Source organism: Chenopodium album, chromosome 7 (assembly GCF_948465745.1).
Source record: "Chenopodium album chromosome 7, dcCheAlbu1.1, whole genome shotgun sequence".
Taxonomy (NCBI): domain Eukaryota; kingdom Viridiplantae; phylum Streptophyta; class Magnoliopsida; order Caryophyllales; family Amaranthaceae; genus Chenopodium; species Chenopodium album.
The window spans coordinates 70,727,322-70,743,346 of NC_137840.1; the positions used below are offsets into that span (position 1 = coordinate 70,727,322).

The 16,025-nt window shown below is 34.5% G+C and overlaps 2 protein-coding genes across 2 annotated transcripts; one reads left to right on the forward strand and one right to left on the reverse strand.

Annotated features, from left to right (window-relative positions):
- Positions 1-2,614: 2,614 nt before the first annotated feature.
- LOC145639372 (V-type proton ATPase subunit a3-like) lies at positions 2,615-11,666 on the forward strand. Its single transcript, XM_081690601.1, has 17 exons — positions 2,615-3,027; positions 4,006-4,050; positions 4,504-4,626; positions 4,735-4,842; positions 5,034-5,141; positions 5,227-5,400; positions 5,691-5,828; positions 6,848-6,955; positions 7,178-7,285; positions 7,419-7,567; positions 8,309-8,462; positions 9,528-9,688; positions 9,795-10,001; positions 10,110-10,293; positions 10,389-10,472; positions 10,607-10,803; positions 10,917-11,666. Exons 1-17 carry the CDS (start codon positions 2,887-2,889, stop codon positions 11,176-11,178), a joined length of 2,451 nt encoding a protein of 816 aa, XP_081546727.1. The 5' UTR covers positions 2,615-2,886; the 3' UTR covers positions 11,179-11,666.
- A 111-nt stretch (positions 11,667-11,777) lies between these two features.
- LOC145639373 (cysteine protease RD19A-like) lies at positions 11,778-15,005 on the reverse strand. The gene is made up of 4 exons (XM_081690602.1): positions 14,458-15,005; positions 13,726-13,845; positions 12,419-12,665; positions 11,778-12,317 (listed from the first exon to the last, which is right to left on the reverse strand). The coding sequence occupies exons 1-4, from the start codon at positions 14,959-14,961 to the stop codon at positions 12,037-12,039; spliced, it is 1,152 nt and encodes a 383-aa protein (XP_081546728.1). The 5' UTR covers positions 14,962-15,005; the 3' UTR covers positions 11,778-12,036.
- Between the last annotated feature and the right edge of the window lie 1,020 nt (positions 15,006-16,025).

The following is a 16,025-nucleotide window of genomic DNA, read 5'->3' on the forward strand; positions in this document are numbered from 1 at the left end:
CGATAATTTATTTATAAAAGTGAATTTTAGTTTTATACCCGTATATTGGTATATAATTTTGATGTGCTTGGATCATTTGAACTTTTCAAGCTACTACTCAAAGCTTTAGATGAGGTTGCTAAATAGCTTGTACACTTTGTTATAACAATTTTTTGGCAACCACAAAACTAAACACAAGTATGACTGTATGAGAGTACTGTATAAAAATAAAATAATAATAATGATAAAAAAAAATAAAAAAAAAAAATCTCAGGTTAAAAGTCAACTCTTTTGTTATCTAATCCATTATTTTATTTATTTATTACAAATTTTTGTATGTGGCTGGCCACATGATGCGGCAAGGGTTACTTGTAGGGTGTTACTGGTTTTGTCAGGGTTACTTGTAGGTATTACTTGTATTCTGGGGTTACTTGTATAGGTGTTACTGGTTTTGGTCGGGGTTACTTATAGGGTGTTACTGGTTTTGTCAGGGGTTACTTGTAGGTGTTAGTTGTATTCTGGGGTTACTTGTATGGGTGTTACTAGTTTTGGTCGGGGTTACTTATAGGGTGTTACTGGTTTTGTCAGGGGTTACTTGTAGGTGTTACTTGTATTCTGGGGTTACTTGTATGGGTGTTACTAATTTTGGTCGGGGTTACTTGTAGGAAGTTACTGGTTTTATCAGGTGTTACTTGTATTCTAGGGATACTTGTATAGCTGTTATTGGTTTTGATCAGGGGTTACTTGTAGGGTGTTACTGGTTTGGTATGAGATTTTGGTCTGGAGTTACTCTTAATACAAGTAACACATACAAGTAACCCCACGATACAAGTATCCAATACAAGTAATCTCATAATACAAGTAACACCATACAAGTAACCTTAAAATACAAGTAACCGTGCCGCATCATGTGGCTTGCCGCACTGAAAAACCTCTGTTTATTTATTTATTTATTATTTTTTTTGTAAAAAATTTCTATTAGTGTATTGGAATTGGCTATTTAATTAAATCTACCCTCTCACAAGGTTTTTTGTTTCCTTCCAAAACAGAATAAAGAATTTGGTTAACATATCCATTCTGCAATAACTATACAAGCTCAACTATGGACCATGGTTAGTTTATTAGATTTAGGGTCTGTTCTCATTGACTGAACTCAGCTGAACTGAACTGTACTAAACTGAATTGAGCTGAATTGAACTGAAATGAATATTTTATAAGAGAAGGAAATTAGGAGCTGAACTGAACTGAATTTCAACGTAAGAGAACAAACCCTTATTAGCTCGTGAAGCAAATGTATTAAGTATAAGCTAAGATTTCAAAATAAATTGACAGCATCTTATATACATTTATATCGAAATCATTAAAATCTAATAGAATAGATAATTGAGATTAATAACATCTTAGACAGTTTAAGTTTGAAGGTTGTTAAAATCTATTACAATCCCTTTATTTAGTGTCCGGTATTAGAGGAAGCTAAGAAAATAATGTTCACCTTATAGAATAATAGAATAGTTACTTCTAATATTACTAAGAAAATTTTGTGTAGAACTACCCTAAAGATATGATCATTTGTGAACAACTACCTATTTTATTTTTATTTGTTTAAAACTACCCACAAGTTTGAAAACGATTGGGTAGCACTACCCATTAACATTTTCCGTCCAATTAAGACATTATCGGAGCCCAATTTTCACTTTTTCCACCCAATTAACTTTCCCAATTTGTATAAAGGTTTTAATTTACCTTAATTAACCTAATTAGGGTTTTAATTATAATTCATTTTAGGGTTCATGAGTTTAGTATTATTTGAGAATTTTGATTTCTAAGATTTGGGGGTTGAATTGAATTGGGGTTTTTGCTTATTTTAGCATTAATTGACCATTGTAATTGAAAAAAGTGAAAATTTGGGCCAAAATAACGTTTTAATTGGACGAAAAACGTTACTGGGTAATGCTACCCAAACTTACGGGTAGTTCAAAACAAATAAAAAAAAATGGGTAGTTGTTCACAAATGACCCTATCTTTAGGGTAGTTCTACACAAAATTTCCTATTACTAATTACTTTTAGTATCCAATCTATTTGGACGATCTTGTTTGTGAACTTAAAATATACGGAGTATTTCCTATAAAAGAGAGATTTATATAAAGTACCATACTATCACATAAACTCAATCAATCCTCAACATGTTATATCACATTCATTTGCCCTTCGGCCTCACTATCATCCAACTAAACAAGTAAACAACACATCACTTTATTAGAAACACAAAACCACACGAGAAGAGTCATTGTATGATAGGTCACATATCACTGGTTCAATAACCTTAGAATCCGCCTCTCATTTTACACGTTCATAAAATCCGATACATTTAAACCTAAAAAAAATAAATTAGTAGTAATACAAAACCATCAAACAAACATTAAATTATCCAACGTAAGATATCAACCACTAAAATCACACAAAACATTAATAACATTCTATATATAGAATTATTTATTCATCTTGCATTAAACTAAAGTTTCATAAAATAAAATAAAAATTGTCGGCGCGTTCTTGTGACTAGTGAAACTCCGAAGTCGAACCTTCATCGTCGCTTCCTTCTCGGTCGTAAGTCAAATTCAAACTTACATTTTAAGACACCAAAAAATATAAAGTGTTAAAATAAGCTTAAAAAGCGTCGAAAACAATCTTTCATTTCTTTTTCATTAGTCGGTCTATCAACCATCCAATAAATTTCCACTTCAATTAATTCTATAAAATCTAATTTGATGCTCTAATTTTATTTTATGAACTGATCGATTTTCAGTTTCATTAAAATCGATGAATTTCTGAAGATTCAGAGCTGATTTTTCTTCAATTAGGGTTTTGAATCTTCAGAAAATCGACAGATTTAGGGAAGAACAACAATGTTGGATACTAGCAGTTGGCCGAAGATGGATCTAATGAGATCAGAAGAAATGCAGTTAGTTCAGTTGATTATTCCGATTGAATCTGCTCATCGTACAATTTCGTATCTTGGCGATCTTTCTATTGTCCAATTTAAGGATGTAAGTTTTCAATTTTTATGATGTTTTTGATTTATTCTATTATAATGCAGATGTAAGATCTTTGATTTAAATATAATGTGTGATATTATTTGTGAATTTTGAGTTTTGATTATATTGTTTGGTTTTTGTTGGGAAATGAGCTGATAAAGTTATTTGGATCAAGTATAATGTGTTATAAATTTAGTTATTTGGAGTTTTTTTTATTAGATTGTTCTGATTTTGATTGTTTCATTTGGTTTATGGTGCATTGTATCATTGATTCGGTAAATCGGTGTATATTGAATGGTAATTGATTCAGAATATATTGATTTACTAACTTAGTTTCTATTTAGTCGACACACTTTGTACGTTTGCAATATTTACTTACTATACTTCGATCACATTACGGTTTGAGTTGTCTTAATCAATACTACCTCCGTTAAATGTTATGTTCAACTTTGGAATATTTTATATCTCACAAGTTATACCCCAAAGTTGCACATAACAGTTAACTGAGGTAGTATATATTTTGAGGACATCAACCTTTTATAATTAAATGTGTTGAGTATCATAATTCTACGTAGCCAAATGGTTAAAGCCGAATTAGATTATATAGGAACACAGATAGTAGATTGAGGTATTAAAAAGCAGACTGAGGAGTAAAAATGTACATTGGATATTTGGATCAAGAGTACACACTTTTTTCGGATTCATTTTGGGTGGAGAATGGAGGATTATATTGAATTATACTTCGTATTGAAGAGCTTTTGGCTGATCATGGCTGACTTCTGGCTCAGTGAGTGTCGGCATTCTGAAGGGAACACAGAGAGATTAACAGAAAATCATATTTGCCTTTTGCTCACACAATCGGCAACACTTATTGCAATTAATATTTATGATTGTCATTATAATGTATACAAGTTGTGGTTTTGGTTCACAATTCAATGTGATCATTTGACCTTTTATTGATACTACTCTTTTCTTTTTGTTCTGTTACAGCTTAATGCTGAAAAGAGCCCATTTCAGAGGACTTATGCTGCTCAGGTGCGTTCTGCTATCATTGTGATTCCACACAGTTCTTGTTAGCAGCTCCTTATATGAATGAATTGATATCCATTTTGAATCTTTGGGAAATTGGGGTAAAGAAAATAATGTCATCTTTTTTTTTTTTTTTTACCTGAGTTGTTTTGCCTGCTCTCCATGAAGAGCTTAATCTGAAATCTTCCAATGAACTTTAAACCCATCCTAGCATGATTTTGCCTCGAGATTTTGAAGGAGTTATTATGGGAATTAGATGACAATAGTAAGAACATCAAATCCCAAATTCATGAACTTATTTAATTAGCAAAATGTGTGGCTTTCCATTAATGTTAGCATGGTTATAAAATTTGTTCTTGGTAAAGGGACTCAATATTAAATTGTTATACTTGTCATTTGCTCTCTCTCTCTCTCTCTCTCTCTAACTTCAATTTTTCATGACTTTGTTCATTAATCCAGATTAAAAGATGTGGGGAAATGGCTCGCAAGATTAGGTTTTTTAAAGAGCAGATGAATAAAGCTGGTTTACTGCCCTCAACTTGGTTTTCTCCAAGTGACAGTGTCAATTTGGATGCATTAGAGGTATGCTATATGGGCTTAAGCCTGTCTTTCTTATTCAAAATTAAGTTTTCCCTCTTCTCTTTTTACAATGTCCTCTTCTTGGGAATAATAACTCAATTTGACAACCAGATGAAACTTGGTGAACTTGAGACTGAGCTTCTAGAGATGAATGCAAATAGTGAAAACCTACAGCATACATACAATGAGCTTATAGAATTTAAGTTGGTGCTGCTGAAGGTAAGTTCAATTTCCATCGTGATGCTGATGCAATAAATTTTTATGACTTGATGCCAAACATAGTGAGTCGCATCTGGCTTTTCTTCTTGTTACTCTCACCTCTGCCGAAGTGCAGTTCATCAAAATTTTAACCGAATTTCTACGTATCTTGTTGAAGTCATTGTACTATATTAAAGATTAAACTGTTTCAGGCTGCAGAGTTTTTTCATTCAGCCTTTAGTACAGCAGCTCAGAAGACAGAATTTGAAGCAGGGCACTTGGGTGAAAAATCAATTGATAGTCCTTTATTACGAGAACAAGTAAATATAGCTGCTGTCCCTGAATTCAGTCAAAATACGTTTCTTTTTATCTTTCTGGAGGATGCTTAACTTTAGTTTTATTCAGGAAATGACGGTTGATCCATCTAAACAGTACAGGCTTGGGTTCATCTGTGGTCTGGTCCCTAGAGAAAAATCAATGGCATTTGAGAGAATTCTTTTTCGGGCAACTAGGGGAAATGTTTTTCTGAAGCAAGCGGTACTTGAATACCCTGTAGTTGACCCTGCATCAGGCCACAAGGTGAACATTTTAATCATTTAAATGTGTCTCTCCTTTGATCTTGTGAATTTTTTCCTTTAGCTCTCCACATCTCTCACCAAACTAGAGTGGAAAAGGAATGTGATTATTCATGCAGTCTAACGGCCAGAATCAACATTTATTTAATTTCCAATGTGATATAAGCCTACAAGCATGTCTGCTATGCTAAATATGTTTCATGAGGATCTTCGTATTATTGCACTAATTTTTCTTTATTTGAGATATCTGCTTAGTTTCTTATAATTATTTGTTGGCATTATATGATTGTGCAGGTTGATAAAAATGTATTTGTGATCTTCTACTCTGGAGAGAGGGCAAAAAACAAAATAGTAAAAATATGTGATGCGTTTGCCGCGAATTGTTATGCTTTCTCTGATGAGCCAGAAAAGCAACAGCAGATGTTAAAAGAGGTATTACTTGTTGTATAATTCAGCTTTGACTTAATTTTATATACGGAGTATTTATTTTCTGCTGTAAAGATTTTTAGTGATTTGGGAACACTGATGCTGGGTCATATTGAAGTTCCAGCCAAGTTTTTTAAGGGAGGAAAAATTGTCAACATATACCATTTGATGTATGGTCCTGTATTAGAGAGTACATTAGCTTGTCTTTGACCCTAGCCAAGCTCAGAACAATGTGATGCATTTTCCTCTGGTTTTTTAAATTGGCATGTATAAAACCCAATATTATTCATAACCAATTCAAATTGACCTAAACAAATTTGTAGGGAAAAAAAAATGTAGGAAGATTACCTGATATTATTTAAAACAAAGAATTTTTCATTCTTAGAATCGTAAGTTTTTGAGGTAAACATTTTTAGACTTTAGTAATATATCATATAGACTAGATCTAAATCAACTAATCTAAATTTAGTCGTCTATGTTGACCGATTGACCCTATCCATTCTTTGAAAAATAATGCATACTGTTAGATTGCCTTCTACGGATAGGCAAATCTTTCCTTGAAAAATAAGTTTATTATCTTGATTTTTCATATAAAATATTTGTAGAAATTTCTTATTTCCTGGAGTGGGGTGATTTGATAAAAGGAAGAAGTTAAATTAGAGTCTTTATTACTGTTTGTAGGACATAGAAGAAGCTAACTTTAACGACCTATCTGGGTCCAATCATTTATGGAAGCCTAAGTGTTCAATTAGGTGTTAGAAGCATCTACTTGCTAGTAAGACATACTGCTGCTATGAGAACTTGTGTACATTGATTACTGAAAAAAAGTTATTGAAGTTAATTTTAAGGACCTATATGGGTCCAAACATTTATGGAGCCTAAGTGTTCAATCAGGTGTTGGAAACGTTTGCTTGTTGGTAAGACATATTGCCGCTATTGTGTACATTGATTACTGAAAAAATTATTGTTTGATCATTCATGTGAATATTTGAAATAACTAACATCATTGATGATTTCATTGGTAGGTTACTGCAAGACTGACTGAGCTAAAAACTACTATTGATGTTGGTCATGATCACCGTGACAATGTCTTGCGCACCATTGGATCACAAATTGAACAATGGCATCATTTGGTTAGTATTCAGCAGAGCTGTCCTTATGTTGCTTTTATACTGGTTCCCCTCTTCTTCATTAGTCAAGAAACTACAGTAGACACTGATTATTGCTGTTATATTGGTATAACTTCATTTCTTGTCGCAACTTTCCCTTTTGTCTTCACTAGTCAAGAAACTCTTTAGCAGACCTACATTTAGTCACTGATTATTGCTGTTATTTTGGTATAACTTTGTTTGTAGGTTAAGAAGGAGAAATCCATTTATCATACCTTGAATATGCTCAGTATAGATGTGACAAAGAAGTGCCTCGTTGCAGAAGGCTGGTGTCCAGTTTTTTCGACAAGAAAGGTCAGAACTGATTACCATGTCATTGTTTAAGTTGTGATTTGAGTGTTGAAATCAGCTGTTCTTACTCTTCACAGGGCTATATATTTGAGAAAAATTGTATTGTATTCTGACTGATCTACAATCAACCTCACAGATTCAAGATACACTGGAACAAGCAACATACGATAGCAACTCACAAGTGGGGTCAATATTCCACACTCTGCCAACAAAGGAATCTCCACCAACTTTTTTTCGCACAAACAAATTCACTAGTGCTTTTCAAGAAATTGTGGATGCATACGGGTGAGTTTTGTGTTGGGGTGCAATATTTGAAATTAATAACAATAAGTTAAATGTTTGTTAGAACTCTCAATATTCTGTTAGTTTGTTGGTCCTCCAAGACTCCAAATTCAATACCTATGCATCACCTTGAGTTTTAGGGAAGTATATATATAGCTAGATAGGTTGGGAGTGCCTTTTAAAACACTGTCTGAGTTTGGCTTTGGGTTATGCCATGGAGCAAAACTTATCCACCTTCCCTTTCCCATGGAACTTGGCAATGAGAAGTTGAACAAGGGCCTTTATTCTTTCACCATTTGGTATTTTACTTCATGAAATCCATTTTGCATCTAATTCTTTTTGAGCATAATTTGACCATGCATATGAAAAGAGCTATTTTGAACTTTATCTACATGGGAAGTTGCAAATTAATTTCAAGTTATTGGCTGAGAGATAATTAACTGGACTGGTGCATAGTTTCTGTGAATGTGAATTACAACTTCTCAGCATCGTCTGCATACAGCTCCTTTTTAGCCCCACCCCCGGATCTATCTCAGCTTGATCCCTATGCAATTTTGGTGAATAATTCTCTTATTTGGTTTATTGCAGTGTTGCTACCCCACCCCCCCTCCCCCTCCCCCCCCCCCCACCCCCCCCCCCCCCACCCCCCCCAAAAAAAAAAAAAAAAAAGGAAAAAAGTTTGTCTATTTCAACTTGATTCCTAGTCAATTTTGGTCAATAATACTCTGATATGCTCTGTTGCAGAGTTGCTAAGTACCAAGAAGCGAATCCGGGTGTATACACAATTATTACATTCCCTTTTCTATTTGCTGTAATGTTTGGTGACTGGGGCCATGGTATATGTTTATTATTAGCAACAATGTACTTGATCTTGAGGGAAAAGAAGTTCTCCAGTCAGGTAAGATGATTCTCTTGAAATTTTATTCTAGTTACATTCTTGATCGGTCAAAGTTGTACTTACTGAGTTTTAGCTTATAGCTTGGTTTTATCTTTGAAGCATTAACACCAAAAAAAGGCTTGAGGCCTGGTAATGATTTTGTTTCATCTATGTTACTTGGACTTTTAGAAGTGTTTGACCATTAAGCTATAATTTTTAAGGACAAGTGAAAATCCATTTGAGTTGCTAGCTGTGTGTGGGACTTGGATTGAGTAGGGTAATTCTTGAGTTAGACTTATAAATTAGTCTTTTAGATATTGCTTCTATTATCTTGTTTGACAATGCTTACTGTTCTCAATGTCTTACCTTTGTTATGTCCAATATCGTAGGCTAACAATTCTACTAAATTTGGATTTTGTACTTAAAACGCTTGGAAAATATTTCTTTGTGCTTTTCTTATTATTTTCAAGTAACAAAACACCAAAGATTGTTGTTTTAGATAAAGGGCCTATTGATTATCCACCCCCCCCCCCCCCCCCCCCTTCCAAATACCAAATTCTGCCACGGGTGTGAGCTCAAGGCATTGGGTTAATCCTGATGCTAATGATGATTGATTCTTAATAAATTAACTACATTGATCGCTACTCTCTGCAATGAACATATTCAAGTTATAATGTAGTTGTTTGATATGGGATCGTCATCATGTCTATTTATAATGTTTTGTATAACATTTGAGAGTGAAGTATGATTTATGTGCAACTATTTATGAAATTTGTTTGGTTTTTGTTATTTGAGTGTTAACTTTTATATGCTTCACACTCCACACCACCATAACTTTAAGCTTCTTGATCATAGTCATCATACCAAGGTCCATAAAAAATTTTTGTAGGTAGCTTAACTCCAGTATAGCATGTGTCATACTGGTGCTATATAATTTTATAACCTGTCTTACCGTAGGGACTTGTCTTTTATTGGGATTGTTTTTCCTTTTGCTAGATAACACAACAACTTGCCTTTCTTGTTCTGTAATTACTTATGATATTTTTAATTTTAATTTCTATTTTTGTTTGCTTTTGTTACAAGCAGAAACTTGGAGATATCATGCAGATGGCATTTGGTGGTCGTTATTTAATCATGATGATGGCTATATTTTCAATATACACTGGATTGATTTATAATGAATTCTTTTCTCTCCCATTTGAGCTGTTTGGAAAATCTGCCTATGCTTGCCGTGATCCTTCATGTGGGTAGGAACTTTGACCTTCTGCGTTGTGCTTAAAAAAAAAAAAAAAAAATAAAAATAAAAAAAAAAAAACCTCAGTAATTAATGAATTGGTCCTATGTATGTGGCAGGGATGCTTCTACGTCTGGTGTGATAAAAGTACGTGATACATACCCATTTGGGGTGGATCCTGTATGGCACGGGAGCCGTAGTGAGTTGCCATTTTTAAATTCTTTGAAGATGAAAATGTCAATTCTTCTGGGAGTGGCACACATGAACCTTGGGATCATATTAAGCTACTGTAACGCAAAATTCTTCAAAAGTGACCTGAATGTCTGGTAATCAAAAGAATGACTTAAATTTTCAATTAACATTCTTGTGTTGTTAGATGCACATATCGTCCCCTCATTTGTTGACAATGCTTCTTGTGAAAACTGCTTGTCCAGGTATCAGTTTGTTCCCCAGATCATATTTTTGAACAGTCTATTTGGCTACCTTTCACTCCTCATCATTATCAAATGGTGCACTGGATCTAAAGCTGATCTATATCATATACTAATATACATGTTCCTTAGTCCTACTGATGACCTTGGGGAGAATCAACTATTTTTTGGTCAGAAATTTTTTCAGGTAACCTTGCTTTACGTCTTTATACTTTTATCATAGTCCTCCCAGAAGATTGATTGGTGCCATGACTTCTGACATTTGTTGCCCTGACTTGCCAGATTCTGTTGCTCTTGCTGGCCATTGTTTCAGTACCATGGATGCTATTTCCAAAGCCTTTTATTTTGAAGAAGCAGCATGAAGAAGTATGCTAACTTTACAACTTTTTAATGATTTAATTAGTGTACTTTCTTTTGCAATCTTTTAGCTTTGTTTGCAATGTAATGTTGAGAACTTCTGATGTCCCACCCTGTAAATTATCATGTTTTTTTTTCTTCAGAGACACCGAGGTCATTCCTATGGACTTCTTGATAATGCTGATGATTCCTTGGATTTTGAGATGGAGCATGATTCACACGGGGGGCATGATGAATTTGAGTTCAGTGAAATTTTTGTTCACCAACTAATACACACCATAGAATTTGTGCTTGGAGCAGTCTCAAATACAGCTTCATATCTACGTTTATGGGCTCTTAGGTAGGCTATTAACAATCTCTTTGTCCCAAAATAAACTTCATACTAGACTTGATGCTGTTTTTATTATTGAAAATGTGTAGAGGTTTATACGACTTTATTTTACTTGTCTGCAGTCTTGCGCATTCAGAATTATCAAGTGTGTTTTTTGATAAAGTGCTACTTCTGACCTGGGGGTATAACAACATGTTCATCCTCGCAATTGGTATTATTGTATTTATATCTGCTACTGTTGGAGTGCTATTAGTGATGGAAACTCTCAGTGCATTTCTACATGCTATGCGGCTTCACTGGGTAGAATTTCAGAATAAGTTCTTCGAGGGAGATGGTTATAAGTTTCAACCATTCTCATTTTGTCTTGATGACGAAGATGAGTGATGCTACTATTACTTTTTTGGATTTCAGTAGCTGCTGGGCTAGGAATATAACCTTTGACAACTTCCTCAACTGGCTTTGCATCTGTGTTGTTTATGTATAACATAGTTGGAGATCTACTGGTGTGGCAGGTCTGATTTTCGGTTGCCATCCTGATCGCTGGTAGCAGATTATGTACATTGACATCACTGCATGGTTGGATCCCATGTAAACAAGTCAAGCATACTGGAAGTTCTTTCTACATAGAATACGCGCTAGAAGTTGGTTATACACTATACATGTAATTCAAAGCTACCTACAATGAAATCTCGAGCCAAGTCACAATTTTGCTATTTGGTGCACCTGACGAGTTATGATTAATCTTGTAAAGTTTTGTAGGTAGTTAAAACAGTGCTCCATCTTAACTTCATATTCTTTAAATCTACAGGCAAGATTTGTATACCACTGATTATAGTCATTTATTAAATCATTATTATTTGTGATTTTTCCAAGTCCTTGCCATTCACATTTCACAATATGTAACATCGTAGTAACACGTGCCACTCCTTAAACTAAAGGCGTAGCATATTAGGGCAATTTTATCAAAACTAATACACCAGTCATACACAGCAATTTTATCTGTTAAACACAATAATGCTAGGATAAAGCAGCGTAAAACCAAAAGCGTACTTAGTTACATATGATTCCAGTTTTGCTTCCTAATATAAGTCACTCAATGCTCCTCGAGGACTACAGTTTAAGATAGATATAATGTAGAAGCTTTAAACAAATTCACCGCAATTGGAATTGCAGCAAACGTGTATTTACAAATGGATGTCGTCCACTAATAATACGGACAATGCCAACAAAGTCATCTCAACTTTACTGGGTAGATTGAATGTTCACAGCAGCTACAGTCGAGACCATGGAGTCTACACCACAGACATTGTGGCCTCGGCAGATTTTGTAGTAGCCGTGATCTCCCCAGTTAGCGCCCCATGAATTCTTAATGATCCAGTATGGCTTTTCCTTGAACCTTATAGGAGCATACCCAGCAGACCCATAGCCAACCAATAGCACTCCATGGTCCAAACTCCTCAAGCAGATCAATGGGCAAGAAACTCCACCAATATATGTTTGCATGGCACCTGCATGAATTCCCACTGCAACAAACAAAAAGAAAAACCATTTAAGCAACACCATATTGATTGATTGATTAAAAAGACGAGGCAAAATAATGAAACATTCCGGCATAGATCTATACCTGCAAGGGGACCATTCTTCACCAAATTGGCAGCAATTTGGTCTTCATTAAGGGGAACAACACTGAAGTTGGCGACTGTAGCAGCAACCTTACTTTTGTCAAATTTGCAGGTGCCACGATCAGTACCCGAGTAAGGGTAGTCTTCCTCACGCTGAATACCACCAGCCTTTAATACATACTCAAACGCATTATTCATCAAACCACCATTGCAGCCAGCGTCACATGAGTTACGTTCTTCAGGATCACACTGCAAAAAGAGAACAATGCATTAGAACCTTCACTTCAATACATAAAGATAAGCAGAAAGGCTTGGTCCTAAATGCTCAAAGAAACAAAAGGCAGAGCAGCATAGAAGCAATTATGACTACTTCATATTATAAATGGATCGCTAAGTACAAAACTCCCAAGTCCCAATAGCATTACTGATTACTGTCAATCCCTTCTTCTAGCATTACATAGCAGATGGATTCAGTATCCGCCAAGGGCCACGTCAATGCAAACTAATATAAAGTACCTAGCTTGGTTTTAAGTAAGAATGCTGGAAGCATGAGCAGCTAATCAAGATCATGTGCACATCAATGGTGTACATATATAGGCATGAAAACCTGAGTTGTCCATTTCAGGCAAGACATAGTACCCCATCAAATAATATGTATGCATCACATGTTACAAGCTCAAGAAGAATAAAAACAAGCGTACTGGTGGGGTTTAAACTTTCAATAAGATTTTTTACTGTTCAGAGATGTATAAAGTCCCAAACAATATACAGACAACATGTGGGATAAGAGTTGCACAGTGTCCTTCCTAGAAGATGCCTTATTTGTTTCTTTTCTACGCTCATTCATAAAGTCATAGTAACTTTGCGAAAAATATACAACTGACAACTCTCTTACATTAGGACTGTAATTTGATACCTTTCTTCTAATATAAGAAAAAATCGGGAATACAACTAAGAAATAAAGAGTAATGGGACAGAGCATCATCAAGAAACAAAACACTATCTTTATAACATCATAAGCTTATATTTTTCGACTATAATGTTAATAAATTTAAAACCCATCCATCCATTCATCCAACAAGTTTATACTCCGTACTTCGTATTAGCTTATACTACATCAACATAAACATTAGAACATCATCATCAAACAAGACCATGTATCTACATAAGTACATAACATCATAAGCATATATTTACCACCACGAAAAAATATCGAGAAACTTAGCATCCAAAATTATCCTAAGCTAATAATCATCATAGCATATACACATATAGAAACTGAATTCGAAGAAACAGCAAGAGCACTGACCTCATGGTCACAATCCACCAATTGTTGCTCACTCAGACTAACGAGTTTACCAGTTGCAAGATAATTAGCACCTTCTAATGCTCCTGTGGCACTGAAAGACCAGCATGATCCACATTGACCCTGAAATTTTTCCACAAAACACACATTATATCAAGTTGCAGTTATACTAATCCATTTACAATCGAAATTAATAAGAGTTGTTTAAGAGAATTATAAAGTCAACTATATATCATTCCTCTAAACTATCAAAAAATTAGTTAAACAGTATTAAAACTACTAGATATCATCATCAAAATCAACTATTCGTATCATATCATCGCCCCTTTTTAAACAATTTTGACTGTTTCGTTGATTCCTTATCTAATTTTCGAAGCATAATAACAATCCTCGCAATATTATTGCTAAATTTGACAAACAGATAAAGGTTTACAGCATCAAAATAATAATCAGATCATCAAAAGATAATTCCACAGATAAATCACAAAATTCACAGAAAAATAAAGCTGCAAAAAGATTAAATAATTTGAACTACTTCGTTCATTATTGATTGAATTTTTCGCAGCTTAATAGTTGATTCTCTCACAAAATTAGCTTATATTACTTTACAACATCAAAAAGTAAAATAAAGTAATCAGAAGATAATTCCACAGAAAAAACACAAAAATCACAGGAAAATAAAGCTGAAAAAAGATTAAACAAGCAAAAAATACAATGAATTTCAAGAATGAATACCTGATTTTTGACCTCAGTAACAGCACCATGTTCACGCCAATCAAAATCCTCAGGAAGACCATCAGTAGGCAAAACAGGAGCCTTATTCGCATCAGAAGGAAGTCGAAGCTTCCTCCTACCTCCTTTCAATCCAAGGTACTTCTCTCTAAACTCCTTCGGAGTAAGATCGGAAAACTTCGTAACACCATGAACAGCAGTAGGATCAATCGCCTGATGACGTTTCGCACGACGAAGATTAGCCCTAAAAATCGAGAATCGACGATCATGCTCTTCCTGAGATGAATACCTCTTGTTAAACTTCGATTTGAAGAGAGAGAAATGATGATCGGCGTTCAAGAGAAGATCGTCGTTGCTGTTTTCGACGGCGGTGGAGGTTTCGCCGGCGACTTCTCCGGCGACGACTTGCCGGATTATGATGTCGTCATCGGAAGTAGAGGTTGCGATGGCGGAGGAGAGAGAAAGGAGGAAGAGGAGAGAGAAAGTGAGAAGAGGAGACGACGCCATTGAAGGAAGAGGAGAGAGAAAGTGAAGGTTTGGTGGAGAGAGAAAGTGGAAGGAGTATTGTGTGGTGTTATATGATGGGTTGATGAGGCCGAGAAGATTGGGACGTTGAGCCGGTGTGATTTTGACACGTGTTGTGTTGAAATGATCAATGGTTGTTGATTGGAGAGAGATTATGGGGTGGGGTAAGGCGTAAGGGGGTTGGGAAATGGTTTGGTATACGCAAGCTGATATTTTCAAAGGATTGTTTAGATATTTTTTTATTTATTTTATGGATAATCATGTTAATATAAAGCCATTGAGTATAGTACACTAGTACTGGTATAATTTAATTAAGTACTGTAATTAATTATTTGATTTCGTATTATTTAATCAATTAGGGAGTAGTAGTTTATTATGTGACGTGTTCAAGAAAGTAAAAATCATTCATTCGGTCGCAAATGAATACACAATATATTTTTTGAGCCAAGTTACATTTAGTTGTTAGAGGTTTTAGGGTCGGTTCATTCCAGCTTAATTTCAGTTCAATTCAGCTCCAACGTGTATAGTTTAGTTCAGTTCTAGTCCAAAGAGCATAGCTCAGTTCAGTTCAACTTCTAATTTCCTTCTCTCATAAAATATTCATTTCAGCTCTACTCAGTTTAGTTCAACTCCAATCAGTTCAGTTCAGTAAATATGAACAACATCTTAGTTCAATAAGACGCCTTCTCTTTACCTAAAAAAAATCGAGTCAAAATCAACCTTATGGATTTGTCTAGTTGATAAAGACTTAAACTTACTTGATTTAGATAGATCAGATTCTAAGATTTTTCATTTTCATCCTTTACATATAGTTAGTTTGAATCAATTGAATACATGTACAAGAAAAGTTTAGAAGGAATAAAAACTCAACTCTTTTCCCATTGAAAAAAAAAAAAAAAAAAAAAAAAAAAAAAAAACCTAAAACAAATTCACCCTACCTATTCGCAAGACAACAATTGAGCTTTACTAGAGGCTTGTACTTTCAACTACAATATTTAATATCTTTATTTAATTAATAAGTAAGGAAATAATTAAAAGTTGATATT